Source organism: Ornithorhynchus anatinus, chromosome 1, assembly GCF_004115215.2.
Source record: "Ornithorhynchus anatinus isolate Pmale09 chromosome 1, mOrnAna1.pri.v4, whole genome shotgun sequence".
Classification (NCBI taxonomy): Eukaryota; Metazoa; Chordata; class Mammalia; order Monotremata; family Ornithorhynchidae; genus Ornithorhynchus; species Ornithorhynchus anatinus.
The window spans coordinates 134094078-134113413 of NC_041728.1; the positions used below are offsets into that span (position 1 = coordinate 134094078).

General features: G+C 44.6%; 1 protein-coding gene across 2 annotated transcripts in view; it reads right to left on the reverse strand.

Moving 5' to 3' along the window:
- Positions 1–19336, reverse strand: part of IGF2BP2 (insulin like growth factor 2 mRNA binding protein 2) — a 242465-nt gene that overhangs the window by 44033 nt on the left and 179096 nt on the right. For both annotated transcript variants that reach the window (XM_029071140.1, XM_029071130.1), the window contains exons 5-10: positions 18091–18154; positions 13019–13288; positions 9738–9872; positions 7386–7508; positions 5802–5937; positions 4771–4899 (exon numbers count right to left, since the gene is read on the reverse strand). In XM_029071140.1, coding sequence (XP_028926973.1) covers positions 4771–4899; positions 5802–5937; positions 7386–7508; positions 9738–9872; positions 13019–13288; positions 18091–18154 — 857 coding nt within the window. The remainder of the gene's footprint in view (positions 1–4770; positions 4900–5801; positions 5938–7385; positions 7509–9737; positions 9873–13018; positions 13289–18090; positions 18155–19336) is intronic.

Here is a 19336-nt window from a genome sequence, read left to right on the forward strand (position 1 = left end):
CTGTAAAATGAGGATTAAGACTGTGAGCCCCATGTGGTACAACCTGATTACCCTGTATCTCCCCCCCAGTGCACAGAACAGCACTTGGCACACAGTAAGCGCTGGGCAAATACTACCATCATCATTATTATTATGAATTAATAATAATAATAATAATAATTGTAGTATTTTTCATGCGCTTACTACGTGCCAAACACTGTTCTAAGTGCTGGGGTGGATACAAACAAATCGGGTTGGATTCGGTAGACATGTAGATATGGTAGACATGTTCCCTGCTCACACTTAGCTTACAGTCTAGAGGGGGAGACAGATGTTAATTTAAATAAAAAGATTATAGATAGGTACATATGTGCTGTGGGGCTGAGGGAGGGGTGAAAAAAGGGAACAGATCTAAGTACAATTGGAAGAAGTGCACTGTGGAAGTGATCCAGGGCTGAGAGGTTTTGGTGTTAAAGACTGACAGAGGATAGGGGAGTGAGAGAGTGGAGTTCAGTGGAGAAGGCAGAGGTGAGGGCATAGATTTGCCTGTCAGGAGAGGCAAGGTTGGCTGTGGAATCCAAATGAGGCATTAGGGCTTGGGATAATAACTTTTCAAAACCCTTTACTTAGAGCCAGAAAAAATTAGAAGAATCAACCGGGTTTCTGAGAGAACTCACATTTTTTTCCATTTAGGTTTCCTGAAAGTTTCTGATAATTGATACCTTTTTCAAATACTGTTCCTTCTTTTTAATCGATGGTCCAACGGATTAGGGCACATCAGGGCAAAATTACCATTCAGTTCTTTATCATTAAGTTTGGTGACTGAGCTCCCACGGGTGATGGCACTGTGCTGGGGATGGTGCAAAGGAAGTTAAATAGACATAGGTCCTGTTCTCAGGGAGCTTACAATCCAAAAAGAATGGTCTTAAAAACATTCCCCAGTGTACATCAAGAATTTTGTGCTGGAACTGTGAAAAATCTGACAATCTAAATAACTACTTGGAGAGAAATAGTCCAGGCAGACAGGGACCGCTTGTTATGGGCAAGGAACGAACATGTCAGCTAATTCTCTTGTAGTGTACTCTCCCAAAGCACATAGTTAGCACTCAATAAATACCACTGATTGATTGCTTGCTTCATTAGAAGGCCAGGGCCAGGTGTTGGGGAAGCCTTCATTTCTAGGCTAACAGCAGGAGCCATAGCTCTAGTCCCTCTGTGTTACATACCACATTTTGAAATTAGGGAGAGGGAGGGTTGGAGGATTTGGTTTCTCATTCCTGCAGAGAGAATGAGCAGTCTCATGAACCACATGGACTTTTAGCTTCGGAGGAGCAGCTTAGCCTGATGATAAGAGCAGAGATCTGGGATTCAGAGGAGCGGAGTTCTAATTCCAGCTCCACCCCCTGCCTGCTGTGGGACCTTCGGCGAGTCTCTTCACTTCTCTGTGCCTTAGTTTTCTCATCTGAAAAATGGGGATTCGATACCCATTCTCCCCCTCACCGTTAGCCCTATGTGGGAACAGTGTTTGACACAAACTAAGCACTTAACAGACAGCCTAATAAAACTAATCATGGGCTGGTCCCCCCAACCCATGGTCTAAGCCTCAATTTATGGTTGTTATATGTGAGTCTTTGTGTGTGAGAGTATGTGTATGTGTGTGCTTGCATCTTTCTCAAAGATGATTCCATGGCTGCTCAAAGTGGAAGTCACCACCCTCCTCACAACTCCCAGCCATCTTTCCCCAATCACTGCAAAATGGACTTTAACCCGGGGGCTCCCCTGAGGTAAACAGGGGACCTTCCCAGGAGCCTTTTAGAATCATCCTCCTCCTCCTCCTCATTGGTATTTACTGAGCACTGTACTAAGCACTTGTCTGCTGTGTGACCTTGGGCAAGTCACTGCACTTCCCAGGGCCTCAGTTAACTCACCTGTAAAATGGGGGTTGAGATTGTGAGCCCCATGTGGGACAGGGGACTGTATCCAACCGCATTTGCTTGTATCGACTCCAGGGCTTAATACAGTGTCAGGTAAGAAACAGGTGATGCATAAAATGGCTTTGACATTAATAAGGTGGAGACTAATAATGGACAATGCTTAATACAGTGCCTGGCGCTTAACAAATACCACAGTTACTATTGTCAATTATCACTGGGAGAGTACAATACAGCAGAATTGGCAGACACGTTCCCTGGCCACATGAGCTTACAGTCTTGGGTGGGACATTGATAGAAATAATTTATAGGGCATAAAGATACGTACATAAGCGCTTTGGGGTTGAGGGTGGGGTGAATATCCCAGTAGTTGCAGTTTCAGCCCCCTGCAGTGAATGCCCCAGTAGCTAGAAAGCCACCCCAAAGGTCATCAAGGAGGTTCAGAAGTCTTCCAGCTGTCACACCTGACTTGGGAGAAATTTCATCCTGGATGCATCCAGAAAAAATTCTTTCTCATAACTGATTCTCTTCCTTGAAATCACGCAACAACTCCTGCGTCATTAAGCATTAGACAAAAAAAAATTCAACTGCTGACCTTATCCAGTGTGAAAAGTATATACGGAAATTGCTTTTGAAGTGAATAAAGCCTATAATTGGTCTCCGAAATGAATTCCATTTTGTTCAGAATTTTAGAAAAGGTATCACCTTTTCAGATGATCGTAAAGGTTGTGGTATGTATGGGATATGTTACTGGGATATAAACAGAAGGGGGTGGAGACATTTACCCTTCCAGAATTACAACTGAGGAGGTGACTCAATGAGCCTCACTAGCACGGCCTGCACACCGTAAGCGCTCAATAAATACAATTGAATGAATGAATGAATGAATAATTGTCCAACTTGGCCCTTAGACCTTGGAGGCCAAAATGGCAGCCCCCTTCTGACTGGCCTCAGGCTGGAAGTGGGGTTTAACTCACCTTGACCAAGACGGGGGCTTCTTGTACCCCTGCCAAATCACCTCCCTGCACTTAACCTCATTTTGGGCAGAGACCATGTCTACCAACTCTGTTGTATTGAACTTTCCCAAGCGCTTAGTACAGCGCTCTGCACACAGTAAGCACTCAATAAAAACCTTTGATTGATTGATTGAATCCTGTGCAAAGTTCACAGCTCTGTTCAAAAGTTGGTACCAATGATGACTGAGCATTTTTGAGTGCTTTATCTAAAGGAGAATTTCACAAATACAATTTCCCATAACTCCTTTCTCTCTCTCTCACACACACACACTTTGAACATTCCCAGTATTTATTCAGACACCAATAACTAAGCTGCCCCAAGAAGTATATGTCCAGAAAAATGAAAACACAAAACAGCATCCAAATCCCAAGACGTTTAAGCGGCTGTCACCACAATTATCCTGACAACACGCACACCACACCATTACTTACAAAAGACATCCTACTTAAGGAGAGACCTTAAGTACACATCTTTTATTCCCTTCAAACTTTCCTATATGCCTTGACCAACTAGGACATTCTACAACTTAACCACAACTCATCAATCTGCTGTCATATTTTCCCCCAAATAAATACAGTAGCCCCTTTCTCAGTTTCTAATAGAGACACTTTGTCAAAGAACAAAAATCAACAAGGCAAGAAGCAAGTGATGCATAAAATGGCTTTGACATTAATAACATTGAGAATGATAATGGACCATGGTCAAGCTTGCTTTCCGGAAACCGTGACCTCCATAGCTAACACTTCTCAATACTTTAACCTTGAGTCGAGTCTACACTTCCCCTCAGTAATGCAAGAAACAAATACTCTCTCAAATGCTTTAGTGCAGTGCTCTGTCCCCAGTATAAGTGCTCAATAAATATTACTAACTGATTGCTCGGGGGTTTATTTACAACCAACCCAGTCATTTCAAATCAAACTTTCCTAAATTGTGTCTGCCAAGCTCATGCCAAAGTTCCATGCTCCTCTGAATCCCCGAAGACCCCCAAAGTCCAAAAGGAACTCCCCAAGAAAGACGCTCAAGAAGGAAGGAAGACCAGAATTTTGCTGCAGGAAATGCCAGGCGGCTTGCACACGTGCAGATTTTTTAGGTGCCCCGAAAACGTCGCTCAACAGCATGGTTACTCTCTCAGGTGAGTTTTGGCCTTCATGCTTCAGAATGGAAAGATAGTTTTGGGAATTAATACCATCACTTATTTGGGAGATGCTGAATACTGAATTCAAAGAAGCCACAAATGAATCAGACAGGAAGGGTTACTGAGGAGAAAACAGAATGCTCAGAAAGTGAGATGTGTCTGGAAAGGCGTAATAGCTCAAAAAGACCCAAACCTGATTTTATTCTGGGTCATGGACAGCTGAAGCAAGCCTGGCAGCGTGCCTAATATTACAGTCCCCCAACTCCATTTTCACTAACTTGTAATTTCTTCCCTTCCCAGAGAATTCCTTCCCCATAACAAGAAGGTGAAACATTCTTGGCTTATTCCTGGGTCGCTCTTGCCTTTAAAATGAAACATCTCTAAATTCTCCAAGTTAGAATTCCCAATGGCCCCAAACCTTGATTTCTTTCTTTTTTTTTCTGGGCATATGAGATTTTCATGAACATATTGGAAGCAGTTCAGTGGAATTTTTTCAACATTTCCTAAAAATTTTGCCACTTTAGGCCAAGGACACAAATGACACTCCGATGTGATTCCTTTTCCTAAACTTTAACACGGTGCAAAACTGATGTCAGAATAAAAGGTGACTGCTCCACTATTACGGTGAAGCTACCTCAATCCCGATGAGCCATTATTAATGGACACACAGATCCACGGACAGGGGAGGCTTCCCGTGACACTACTTACAGCGAAGGGGTTGTAGGGTGAGGCAGCTGTTGCTCCATGGGGACCAGCGGTGGAAGGAAGCATGGACAATCCTGTGGAGAAGATGCCAAGTGCACTGAGGTTCAGCCCTGGGATCAGATTGGCTTGTTGCTGGAAACAGAAAGAAAGAAAGGAGAGAAGAGTAAATGAGGGGAGAGTGGGTGGAGAAAAAGAGAAAGGAAGGAAAGAGACACGTCGACTGAAAAGGACTTGATTTGCCCAATTCAATTCCAAATCGGGATGGAGAGTCTAGGTCTTCCAAAATTGCAGGAGTCCAGATCTTCAAGCGGATTAAATAAATGTGGTAAATTTGTGATTTTTCATGAATTAATCATTCATTTTTCACGTAATTCAGAGCCCCAACTTTGACTTTCTCCTGCTGCCTGACTCCAGTGCATTTCAATAAACATTAGTGCCTCCAAGATTTTTCTCTGCGCACTGAGAAGAGAGTCTTTTCAGCCGCACTCAAATCCACAGGTATCTTTCTCCACTGGTGGCTTCATCTTTGAAGATGAGGAATAGGTGCCGGTGAAGGGGTAGAGAAGCAGGATGGCCTAGCAGAAAAAATACGGGTTTGGGAGTCCGAGGTCGTGGGATCTAATCCCCATTTCACCACTTGTCTGCTGTGTGATCTTGGCAAGTCACTTCACTTCTCTGTGCCTCAGTTACATCATCTATAAAATGGGGATTGAGACTGTGAGCCCCACATGGGACAATCTGATTACCTTGTATCTACCCCTGTGCTTTGAACAGTGCTTGGCACACAGCAAGCGCTTAACGAATACCATCATTGTTATTATTATTAAGGTGGAGGACTGGCACAAATGTAATTTGGGGGATGATGTACGGATTTCGTTTCGCCATGTCGTTATCCTTAGATGTCCGTATTTCTGATAATCAGGAGTTGGCCCTATACCAGGGCGTTTCTTTGCGGCCAGCTTTCTTATCTCATGGGCCGTCGACAACCCCACCTTGAAACCAGGGTGCGGACGGTGGAAATGGTGGAAACTTACATTAACAGCCACTACGTCATTCTCGTAGGCCTCACGCAGTTTCTTCATGATCTCTACTTCAGCATTAGAGCAAGCTTCAATACTGCCCTTCACTGTGATGGTTCTTTCAGGGTTATAAATGGTCAAATCCTGTAATCTGGTTGATATCAAACGGGGAAAGAAAAAGGCACATAAAATTACTGAATCAAAAAACAAAACCCAGGAGGGAAAACACTGCTAATCTTTTCTACTATCCCTTTTGTGCATGTCAAGATACTTCTATTTAGGGATGTTAAAGAACAGATAGCATTGAAAGCAGCATTGAGAAGCAGCGTGGCTCAGGGGAAAGAGCATGGGCTTTGGAGTCAGGGCTCATGAGTTCAAATCCCAGCTCTGCCACTTGTCGGCTGTGTGACTGTGGGCAAGTCACTTAACTTCTCTGTGCCTCAGTTCCCTCATCTGTAAAATGGGGATTAAGACTGTGAGCCCCACGTGGGACAACCTAATTCCCCTATGTCTACCCCAGCGCTTAGAACAGTGCTCGGCACATAGTAAGCGCTTAACAAATACCAACATTAAAGCAGCAGAGCCTAGTGGACAGAGCCCAGGCCTGGAAGTCAGAAGGACCTGGGTTTCAATCCCAGCTCTGCCACTTATCTGCTGTGCGATCTTGGGCAAGTCATTTAACTTCTGTCTGCCCCACCTATGTCATCTGTAAAATGGGGATTAGGACTGTGAACCCTACGGGGGACATGGACTGCGTCCAACCTGATTAGCTTGTATCTATCCCAGTGCTTAGTACAGTTCCTGGCACATAGTAGGCACTTAACAAATAGCATAAAAAAATTCCAGAACTATATTATTCTCTCTTCAATCCTTGTCTGCCATCTATCCAGTGCCAGACTTGGGGAAGCTCTTTATCTTGCTGCTCAACCTCGAGACTGTGAACTTGTGGGCAGGGAATGTGTCTGTCTATTGTTGTATTGTACTCTCCCAAGTGCTTAGTACAGTGCTTTGAACACAGTAAGCGCTCAATAACTACGACTGAATGAGTGGATTGAATGAACCTCTGAAGTTCCCAGTCCTGGAAATTAGGGCAGCAGGAGAGCAGATTCTAGCATTGCTCAGTTCTCTTTAGATAAATTAATGGTATTTGTTGCGTGCTTACTGTGTGCACAGCACTGTACTTAGCCCTTGGGAGAGTACAAGACCACAGAGTTGGTAGACACATTCCCTGACCACAACGAGGGAAGAGCAGGTGGAGAAAAGGAGAAAGGAAGGAAAGAGACGCATCAACTGAAAAGGACTTGATTTGCCCAATTCAATTCTAAATCGGGATGGAGAGTTTAGGTCTTCCAAAAGAGTTGGTAGACACATTCCCTGCCCACAACGAGAGGAAGGTCCAAGAATGCCAGTCTGCAGTTGGCAGACCAAGGTATTTTCCTTTTTTTTTTAAAATATTTTGTTAGGCACTTACTAGGTGCCAGGCACTTTTCTAAGCGTCAGGGTAGATATGAGCTAATCAGATTAGACACAGTTCAATCTGAGTATTGGTTAAGGTTATTTCAATGATCAGTCAGCGACCCTTCAGAACCAGTAACTTACGGTGAGATGGTTATCTTGGTCCCTGTGTCTTGTTCAATTTTCTTCAGGTTCCGTCCCTCTTTTCCAATCAGTCTTCCAACCAAACTATTGTGGGCTAAGATTTTCAGAGGAATTTCTTCAGCGCTGGAAAAAATAACAACACACAGGATGTTAGCTTTGCTACTCTGAAATGGGCAGAGTATCTTGGTGCTAGTTTCAGCTTAAGGAGATTTTTTTAAAACCATGATTTTGAGCTCCTCGGAGCTAAGGACTCCCTTCAAGGGGGCCTCTAAATCACTGTCATCTTCATAGCCCTCATTCTCTATCTGCCCTCCTGTCTTCAACAACTATGAACGTGGATCTGGACCCCTTAAACCCACTGCCTCACATCATCCCCACAGCAGCTATTTAAATATCATTCATTCATTCAGTGGTATTTATCGAGCGCATACTGTGCAGAGCACTGTATTAATCGCTTGGGGGACTACAATCCTACAGTTATCAGACCCATTCCCTGCCCAAAACGAGCTCACAGTCTAGAGGATGAGCTTAAAGTTCTTATCATCTTCTATTTCCCCTAACTGTAACTAACTTTAATGTCTGCCTTCCCCTGTAAGCTCCCGATAGGCGGGTATCGAATCTACCAACTCTAATATGTTGTCCTTGCCCAAGCGCTTAGTATAATGCTCTGCACACAGTAAGCACTCAACAAAATACCACTGATTGAGTTATCATCGATGAGCTGTTGGATTTCCCCATGAACAATATTTATAAAATACAAACTTTGGACCAATAATTTTGTTATTGCTAGTGGAGCAAAACAAAGCCTGAAAGGGAATTCGTAGAGGAATCCTTTCACATCTTATTCAGCTTGGTTTGCTACACTAATATTTTTAGCAAGTTGAATAAAGATGATTAGTGAAACAATAGTGCAGCTGGCCTATCTGGCAGTCTTTTTGAAAGAAATCTTTGGTGAGGCTAAGGGGGTTACAACATTCCTCATTAATCACAGCCAAGACAGAAAGAGGTCGTTCCAGAAGCAGTACGGCATAGTGGATAGAGCACGGGCCTGGGAATCAGAAGGTCACAGGTACTAATCTCGACTCCACCACTTGTCTGCTGTGTGACCTTGGGCAAGTCGCTTTATTTCTCGGTGCCTCAGTGACCTCATCTGGAAAATGGGGATTGAGACTGTGAGACCCACGTGGGACAGGGACCGAGACCAACTCGATTTGCTTGTATCACCCCAGCGCCTGGCACATAGTAAGCACTTAACATATACCATAATTATTATGAAAGGAAAAAGAGGAAAAGAGATAGGGGGTCTAATTCTAATGGATTTGGAGTTGGGGTGGTATGTGAATTCTTATAAGCCCCACATTTGAACAGTCAGTAAAGCAGGGCTTTGAGCTAAGCAGTGTGGCCTAGTGGAAAGAGCAGGGGCCTGAGAGTCAAAGAACCTGGGTTCTAATCCCGGCTCTGCCACATATCTGCTGTGTGACCTAAAGTTAGTCATAATTTCTCTGTGGCTCAGTTTCCCCATTTGTAAAATGGGGATTTAATACCTGTTCCCCCTCCTACATAGACCTTGAACCCCATGTGGGACAGGAACTGTGTCCAACTAAATAGCCTTTATCTGCCCCCGTTTATACTACAGTACTTGGCATGTAATAAGAGCTTCAATACCAAAATTATCATCACTATTATCACTAGACCACTTTGAGAGCTCATCAACCCCTCTAGATTGTAAGCTTGTTGTGGGCAGGGAATATGTCCTACCAACTCTGTTATACTGTACTCTCCCAAGCAACAAATATAAGCTTAGGGTGTGCAGATCACTGTACTAAGTCCTTGGGAGAGTACAATACAATAGACACAAATATAAATATATACAAGATGGTTATGTATGGAAGTGCTGTAGAGCTGGGGGCAGGGGGCATGAATAAAGGGAGCAAGTCAGGGCGACTTATAAGGGAGTGGGAGGGTTTAGTCAGGGAAGATCTCTTGGAGGAGTTGTGCCTTCGATAAGGCTTTGAAGGTGGGAAGAGTACTTGTCTGTCAGATATGAAGAGGGAGGGCGTTCCAGGCCAGATTGATCTAAAACTTTGGACTCAGACTTGGATCATTCATTTATTCATTCATTCAATCATTTAATGAGTGCTTACTGTGTGCACTGTACTAAGTGCTTGGGAGAGGATAATATAACAATAAACAGACTCATTCCCTAATCCCTTGTAATTCATGAAACATTCTTAGCTAAGGGGAGTTCGCTGAAGGCCTGGCTTTCTCACTTGTAGGCTTCAAAGCAAGGAGAACCACCACTGCTTTCTCTGCCCAGGGGAGCGATTCCAAATTCACAGTTACAAAACTTACGACTTGGTCTCATCGGCCTCTTTCTGCATGATTTCGAGAATCAGGCGGCATGCTTCGGAGGACCCCTCGGGGGTGGCGTGGATAGTGATTGGCTTTTCCGCTGCCCCGGCATTTTCCTTTCTGTGAATGTCTACCCTGCACAGAGAGAACACACACAAGACACCAAATCACCCATGACTGTGCTGTGGACCAGAAGAGCATCTTCAAATAATGTCAAGGCAGTACACGCTACATCAACTGTCTTCGTACACGGAAACAAAGAGGAAATAGAATTTCAGAATCATCGATGTTCTCAAAAGGATCATCAGCTGGATTGGAGTCAGGGACTTCAGGAACCCAAAAGAAGTTAAAGGCAAATGTGAGGATTAGTTCTCCCTAGGCTTGCTTGGAATTCCGGTCACACACATGGGGCTCTTGCAAGGATGATGGGGAATGAAAACAGTTCAGGTCCTGGGTAAATGACGGCAATAGCACACCGATTTGACAGATCAGTCCCTTTGAGCTTCCCCAGCTAAGATCTGGAGAGAAGCAACATGGTTTCATGGATAGAGCATGGGTCTGAGACTCAGAAGGTCATGGGTTCTAATCCCGGCTCTGCCACATATCTGTTGTATGACCTTGGGCAAGTCATTTCACTTTTCTGGGCCTCAGTTACCGCATTTGTAGAATGGGGATTAAGAGTGTGAGCCCTATGTGGTACAGCGTGGCTCAGTGGAAAGAGCTCGGGCTTGGGAGTCAGCGGTCATGGGTTCGAATCCCGGATCTGCCACTTGTCAGCTGTGTGACTGTGGGCAAGTTACTTCACTTCTCTGTGCCTCAGTTACCTCATCTGTAAAATGGGGATTAACTGTGAGCCTCACGTGGGACAACCTGATTACCCTGTATCTACCCCAGCACTTGGAACAGTGCTCGGCACATAGTAAGTGCTTAACAAATACCAACATTATTATTATTACAGGGACTGTGTCCAACCTCACTACCTTGAATCTACCCCAGCAATTAGAATAGTGCTTAGCACATAGTAAGCGCTTAACAAGTACCATCATCATTATTAATATTATCTGGAAAGAAACAAATGCCAAGTTCAAGTGAAAACAATATTCATAAATTTGAAAGCAATAAATCTTCCTTCCCCAACACACTCCCTACCAGACACAAATATTATTCTAATATTATTCAATTATTCTAATAATAATAATATTATAAGTTAATAATAGCACTTACTATGCGACAGGCACTGTACTAAGCGCTGGGGTGGATAAAAACAAATCGGATTGGACACAGTCGCTGTCCCTTGTGGGACTCCCTGTCTCAATCCCCATTTTACAAATGAGGGAACTGAGACCCAGAGAATTGAAGTGACTTGTCCAAGGTCACACAGAAGACAAGTGTTAGAGTCAGCATTAGAACCCATGACCTTCTGACTTCCAGGCCTGTGCTCTATCCACTGGGCTGTACTTTCTGGTTTCCTTCTCTTTGCCTTCTCATTTCTACCTAGGGCCAACTCATCCTCTCACTTCCTCCAGAAGGGAAGTTACAAGGGAATTCCATCACTGGAGACTCTGGAAATCTATTGACCATCAGTACTAAGGTTCTAACAGAAGCCTCTGTCAAAACGCAAATGCAAATAATTAACAGTATTTATCAGTGGTAGGGAGGATCTGTGGCATAAGCAGCAGGGTATAGTGGATAAAGCACAGGCCTGGGAGTCAGAAAGTCATGGGTTCTAATCCCGACTCTGCCACTTGTCTGCTGTGTGACCTTGAGCAAGTCACTTCACTTCTCTGGGTCTCACTTACCTCATCTGTAAAATGGGGAATTCAACTGTGAGCGCCACGTGGGACAAGGGACTGCGTTCAACCCTATTTACTTGCATCCATCCCAGCGCTTAATATAGTGCCCGGCACATAGTAAGCGCTTCACAAATACTATCATTGTTATTACGATTATTACGTCTCATATTGAAAAGGGGGCTTATAATCGGGATAGAATGGAGAAAAATGTTGATGACCAAGTTCTTGGCTTCCTGCATACCTGCACGTAGTAAGCGCTTAACAAATACCAACATTATTATTAAGAGGTCAGTGGTGAGAGAGAGAAGAGCGAGGGACAATAAGTAGGATGGCTTGAGAGGAACTATGGGGGTGAGCTGGGGTGGAGTGGGAGGAGAGGGAGGATAAGTTGAGAGAAAGGGAGATAAAGGGAAACGCGGTTGGGCAGGGGGCTTCTGGGAAAAGGTGTCATCCTCATCCTCCTGGATCCCCAGCTCCTTTCCTGGATTTCTCACGTGGACTTGGGCAATGTTCTGTGGATCATTGGTTGAGGAAGGGGAAAGGAGGCAAAAACTTCTTGCTGCACCCACTGATGTTTGTCAACACACCTTCTCAGTTCTGTTTTCGCTGTGCCGAGCTAGGGATTCCAAATCTCGTACTATATATTCCCCCCTCTGTATCATGAACATCTTGAGATTATAGGGTGATTCCTGCCAGGTGAGTCAATTAGACATTTTGGGGGAAGCTGGATTAACTTGTTCTGACTAGTTGAGAGCCTTTCAGTGAGCTACCAGGCCCAGGAAATGGTATACTTAATACCACCTGGCAGTTAAAGACTAAAATTTGCCCATCTACAACTAGGCCGACATCTGCCCAGAATAGGCTTTCCATATGGATGGTAAATTTTTTAAAGATGAATTCAGAATTGCTCATTTCTAGGCCATCATGAATCATTACCCATTCTCGGTGAATGTCTTTATAAGGGTGTGCCTCGGGGACCTGAAGGAACAATGCACCCAAAGTGGCCTATTCACCTGAGGTTTATTTTACTCCCTTGGCAGAATCAGAACCAGGCCTTCAGAAGGGGAGGGAAAAACTGAGAGAAGGAAATCTTGGGCCTCTGAACTATCTGGCTCCACTCTCCACATTGTGTCCTTAGCACTTTTAGGCTTGGACACAAAAGCACACAGTGACATCTACCTGTCCGCTGGATCTTTAGCATCAAGCTAGAAAAAGAACGGTGAAAACGTATGGCCGATCCAACTATGACAAATCCCAGAGTTAGAACGTTAGTCCCCGCAAGCGCCAAGACAGTGATTACAAACTCCAGGGTGCTGAACAGGAAAATCATTTCTTTCAAACAACAACAACGTAAACTATGACAACATTCCAAGCGATCGCTGCCCCCGCCCCACCAATAAGAGTTGGAAACTGCTTCACTAAAGTGTTAGAAAAATCTGACGCAGGTGAGTCCCGAAACGTTAGGGGCAAACTAAACGAGGTACTTACTTGGATTGGGTTTGCTTAGTAAGGTTCTTTATGGTCAAACCTTCCTTTCCTATGATCGCTCCAACAAACTGGGTGGGGACCAGGATCCGAAGCGGGAAATCGAGCGGTTTGGGCTGCGTGGAGCTTCCTGGGTACTGGCCTTGCTCCCTAGAATGTCCCCCGCGACGAGTTCGCTGAGGTGGCTGAGGGGAGCTCGCCTCTTCGTCTGGGATGTAGGAGATCTTGAAGGAATAGTTCTCAAACTGGTGCCCGCTCAGCTTCTCGATGGCTCTGAAATGGAGTCGGGAGGATCAGAGGAGTTGGGAGGACCTGGGTTCTAATCCCGGGCCCGCCACTTGTCTTGTGCTCAGGTCTACCAGTTTACTCATAGATCAATCGTGGTCTTGTGGAAAGAGCACTGGTTGGGAGTCTGAGGACCTGGGTTCTTAACCCGGGACTGCCACTTGCCTGCTTTATGACCGCGGACAAGTCACTTCACTTCTCAGTGTCTCAGCTACCGCAGCAGTAAAATGGGGATTCGATACCTGTTCTCCCTCCTACCCTCCTATGTAAGAGGATGATTCGCATATGGGACATGGAATGTGTCAGACCTGATTAACTTGTATCTACTCCAGTGCTTTATACAGTGTTTGAAATATGGTAAGTGACTAACGCCATTATTACTATTTACTTATAATGGCACTTATTAAGCACTTACAGTGCTCTGCACACAGTAAGTACTCAATAAATACAACTGAATGAATACTATGTGTTGAGAGCCACAGTAGATCTGTGATAATCAGAACAGACATAATGTCTGCCCTGTATGGGGCTCATAATCTGAGATGGATGGATGGATGGATGGATGGATGGATGGATGGATGGATGGACGGACGGACGGACGGACGGACGGACGGACGGACGGACGGACGGACGGACGGATGGGTGGATGGGTGGATGGACAGACAGATGGGGAGAGGGATGGGAGGCATGATGGAGATAGGAGAGAGCACACACTTTTTTCTTATCTCCATCTTATAGGTGAAGGAACTGAAGCACAGAGAGGTTAAGCAACTTTCCCAAGATCCCCTAACAGGTCAGTAGCAGAGAGGGGAGTAGAATGTAGGTCTCCTGATTTCCTAAACAAGTGTTCTTTTCACTAGGCCACTCAAAGGTTTACAGATATCCATATTTTTTAAAAAAATTTTAAGAGATGCCAATTCAGGTCTTACTCTAGTGCTTGGTAATTCCAGTTCCCCCAAAGCTCATGCTAAATGATAGAGTGTTATTTTTCAGTTTCCCATTAATAATGCTTTTTACCCTGGATGCCAAAGAGAAGGGGGAAAGAAGAGAGCTGGGGATTGATGTGTAATCTGTAGTGAATTAGTGGAAACTGCTGTGCTTCTAAGAAATGTCAAAGTCCAATTTGTCCTGAGTGTTTTATAAAAACTATTTTTATAATGCGAAAATAAAAAGCAGATTGAAAAGAGATACTTCAAGTACTGCATGTAGTCTTGTCCCGTCTTATGCCGTGGAGTCGTTTCCGACCCATAGCGACACCACAGACACATCTCTCCCAGAAATCCCCGCTCTCCATCTGCAATCGTTCCAGTATTGGATCCATAGAGTTTTCGCAGTAAAAATCCAGAAGTGGTTGATCATCGTCGCCTTCCGCGCGGTAAACTCAAGTCTCTGCCCTCGACTCTCTCCCGTGCCGTTGCTGGCCAGCGTGGCTGAGTTTTGACTTGTAGCCGATTGCCTGCCACAGCCACTGGCCAAGCTAGGAAAGGGACAGGCCTCTGCTTGACTCCCATAGCCGAGACCGATAGAGGACTGGAAACTCTCCAGGTGCAACCCTGAGAGGGATACCACACGTAATACTTCAAGTAAAATGAGGCGGGGGGTTGGGGAGAGACTTGTTTTAAGGTGGAATAGACCACACAGGCATTGAGAGATCACCCCAACACACAGACGTGACGCACGGCCTGCTTGTCCCAAGGTGGAGGAGGGGGACGGGAGTGACAAGGGGACAGGGAAGTGTGAGAGGCGAACTGACGACGAGCACAAGAAGCTGACTTAGAGAGCAGGAGAGCAGGAGAACATTAAGAAGCAGCGTGGCCTAATGGATAGAACACGGGCCCGGGAGTCAGAAGGACCAGGGTTCTCATCTCGGCCCCTCTACTTGTCTGCTGTGCGACCCTGGACAAGTCACTTCACTTCTCTGTGTCTCAGTTACCTCATCTGCAAATGGGGATGAAGACCGTGAGCCCCACATAGGACAGATCTACCCCAGCGCTTGGATCTACCCCAGTGCTTACTTGGGTGCCAAGCACATAAATACCTATTTAAAAAAAAATTGAAAGGCAGAGCATGGATGGGCTTGGCTGGGTACAATTATTTGTCCATTCCAAGTCAAAGATATTTGGGGTTTGCCCTCAATCCAGGGTCAGTTCAGTATCAGAGTAGTACGTATGGTAGTATGGTAAATGCAGTTCACAGGGGCACCGATCAATCGATGGATCAATCGATCAACAGTATTTATTGGGTACTTACTGTGTGCAGCGCATTGTACTAAGCGCTAGGGAATTGATCGATCAATCGATCAGTGGTATTTCTTGGGCGCTTGTGAAGCATACTGTACTAAGCACTAGGGAGAGTAGGTTGGTAAGCGTGGCTTAGCAGAAAGAGCACAGGCTTGGGAGTCAGAGGTCTTGGGTTCTAATCCCTGCTCTGCTGCTTGTCAGCTGTGTGACTCTGGGCAAGTCACTTAACTTCTCTGTGCCTCAGTTACCTCATCTGTAAAATGGAGATTTAAACTTTGAGCCCTCAGTGGGACAACCTGATTATCTTAGCACTTAGAACAGTGCTTGGCCCATAGTAAGCGCTTAATAAATACCGTAATTATAAATTATTATTATTATTAGACATGGTCCCAGTCTAATAGTCTAACACATCAGGGAGTTTCCTTCCCAGGAGCAACAAAAGTTACCAGAGTACACAATGTCCACAGAGAGAAGCTGGAGGTTGGGGGAGAGAAGGCCAATGGCAGAGCTCAGCGTTTCCAATGACTGGCTGGCCGTCGGCCTTCCTGAGCTGATGGCCAGGAGAAAACGTTGTGGGAAGGGAATGTGTCTGCTTATCGTTATACTGTACTTGCCCAAGCGCTTAGTATAGTGCTAGGCATGCGGTAAGCGCTCAATATATATGACTGAATGACAACTGAGTCCATGAAGGGCCTGGTCCAGTTCACATCTAAGACTGCTACCTGCTGCCTTTGTTGTCCCGGCATGGTTATGGAGATCTGACCTTCTTCTTGCTATAGTAAGTCCTTGGTAAATGCAAATGATTGATTTATTGATTGGCAGAGATGAGAGACCGCCAGTGTTCCCCCGCCCCCAAGATCGTAAGCACACTGTGGGCAAGGAATGCGTCTGTCGTACTGTACTCTCCCAAGCGCTCAATCAATGCCACTGACTGATTGATTATTCTCTGTAGCAAGACAGAAAGTAGACTTGAGTTTCAAGGCTGTGGTGGCAAACTGAGGTCGGCAAAGATGAGCCTAGGGATGAGTTGGGGTTTGGACAATGAAACGGCACCAACCACTCACTTCTTTCCTGCTTTTTCCTCCTTCACCTCTTCTACAAAAGAGGGGAGAGACTTTTGTAGCTTGGTCGAAGTGCTGGTGACATCTGTTCTCCTTCAAATACTATGTTTACTCTAATAACTCCCTCCACCACCACCAGCAGCAGCAGCAGCATCATTAAAAATGGTATTTATTGAGCGCTTACTGTGTTCAGAGCTCTGTACTAAGTGCTTGGGAGAGTAATAATGATAATAATGGTATTTGTTAAGCACTTACTATGTGCCAAGCACTCTTCTAAGCCCTGGGATAGATACAAGGTTAATAGGTTGTCCCAGTTGGGGCTCACAATCTTAATCTCCATTTTACAGATGAGGTAACTGAGGCACAGGGAAGTGAAATGACTTGCCCAAAGTAACACAGTTGACAAGTGGTGGAGCCGGGATTAGAACCCACGACCTGTGACTCCCAAGCCTGTGCTTTCCACTAAGCCATGCTGCTTCTCTACAATACAAGAGAATTGGTAGACATGTTCCTAGCCCAAAATGGACTTAGAGTCAAAAGGAGGAGATGGACATGAATATAAAGAAATAATGTATAACATAAAATTTATATATATATATATATATATATGTATATAAAAATGTGGGTTTTAGGGTGGGGCAAATATCAAATGCCCACAGGTCCAAGTGCATACATGACACATGAGGGAGCTGGGGAAAAGAGGACTTAAATGAGGAAGGCCTCTTGGAGATGTGACCTTAATAAGGCTTTAAAGGGATATAAAGGGAATAAGGGAGAGTGCTGGTCTGGTGCTATATGGAGGGGGAGAATGTTCCAGGTTAGAGGGAACTGCCCACCTCAGAGTTTTGAGGGGAAGTTATTTTTCACTTCACGCAGTTCAAAACAGTGATAGAGGCATATGTCAGTTGTGTTTCTGGGGGATGATAGGGGGGAAAGGAGGAGGAGGAGGCAGAAGAAGAAAAGAAAAAAGGTAAGAATGAGGCAAGGCAGCAGAGATGGATGTTTGCCAGGAAATGGGGAGTTTCTTCATGGAGACAGGCATGATCTGGGGTGGGAAGAGGACAAATGGAGGCAGGAGTTTCGCTGAGGGTCTACTGTATGGAGTCCTTGGGACAGAGCAACAGAAACAAGAGATGCAGTCTCAAGTGCCCTCTTACCTTTCTCCTTCCTCTCCTCCTCCTCTTTTTCTTCTCTCATTTTTGACCCGCATAATTGCCCCACGCATGTTTCAGTGTAATGAAAATTGTGCAAAAAAAGTAGGGTGAGTAAATGCAAATACATACGGCACCTATGAGTGGTAGACGGCATAGTTATCTTCGTAAAGAACATCAAACCAAGCTTGCCCTGGGATGAAAACCAATAAATCTCTGCCGGTGAGCTGAGAAATCACCCACCCGAGGTGAATATCAGGGGGATAGGCAGACTCGTCTAACGGATAAATGCTAAACGCTGCGAACTTCAAAGACCAAACTAAAATAAAAGCACTTACAATTTTGCCTCTTCTTTTGTTGCATATGTTACGTTGACAACTGCAGTTTCGGTATCCGTATTGACTAGGGAAAAAACGACAGGGAACATTATTTTTCAGATGAGAGAGAGGACGAGTCACTGACCACTCTATACTGAATCTTTAAGCATGAATGCTCTGATCAAAGCTGTGAATTTTAATGATTGTCTAAGAGGAAGTTGATAACTCTAGCTAGCTCAATTCAATGAGATAACATTTTTAAAAAATTAAATAGGGGCTCATAATTTTTAGGCTTGCTCACAACCACTTCCTTTCTCTTCTCCATAAATCAGAGAGTAGGTAAGGATTACCTGCCAACTAAAGCACGAAAGAAGGCCTGCCAATCTACTAGAAAATGATGATGATGGTATTTGTTAAGCACTTACTATGTGCCAAGCACTGTTCTAAGCACTGGGGTAGATACAAGGTAATCACGTTGTCCCACGTGGAGCTCACAATCTTCATTCCCATTTTCCAGATGAGGGAACTGAGGCACAGAGAAGTGAAGTGACTTGCCCAAAGTCACACAGCTGATTAGTGGAGGAGCCGGGATTAGAACCCATGACCTCTGACTCCCAAGCCCGGGCTCTTTCCACTAAGCCACGCTGCTTCTAAATTGAATTTCTCCAGGATATTTTGGTTGAAACTTCCAAGAATCTTTACCTAGCAAATCTTTACCCCTAAGATGGAGAGGGACTTTGACAATAGTAGACAAAAAGCAAGACACTCTACTCTTCACTGCCTCAAGACAATAAGCAACAGTGTAATAATCATTCTTACCATTATACATTAAAGTCACATATTCCCAACCTCATTTTATTCTACAACATAGTGAAAGAGGAAGAATATAATCTACAGGGTATTTGGTTCCATGTACTTTGAAAGAATGTCACAAGGGATTTCACATTTCCATCTCCTTTGACACCCACAGAAAGCTGGACTCCAAGCTTATTTTGATATTTAGCCTCTGGAGGATTATTCTGGGGAACCCATTATTATTCTGCCACCCATTCTATCCTGAATTCATTACATCCCAGAAACTCCCTCTGCTCCTCAAAGGTATATGTCTGTGGATACCAGGAAATTCTTTTACTTCCAGAATATCTTAATGCAGTTTTAGTCATTTGGATTTTGAACCCAGAGTCCTGAATAGTAATTGTGACATTTGTTAAGCGCTTGCTATGTGCCTGACACTATTCTAAGCACTTGGGTGGATACAAGCAAATCG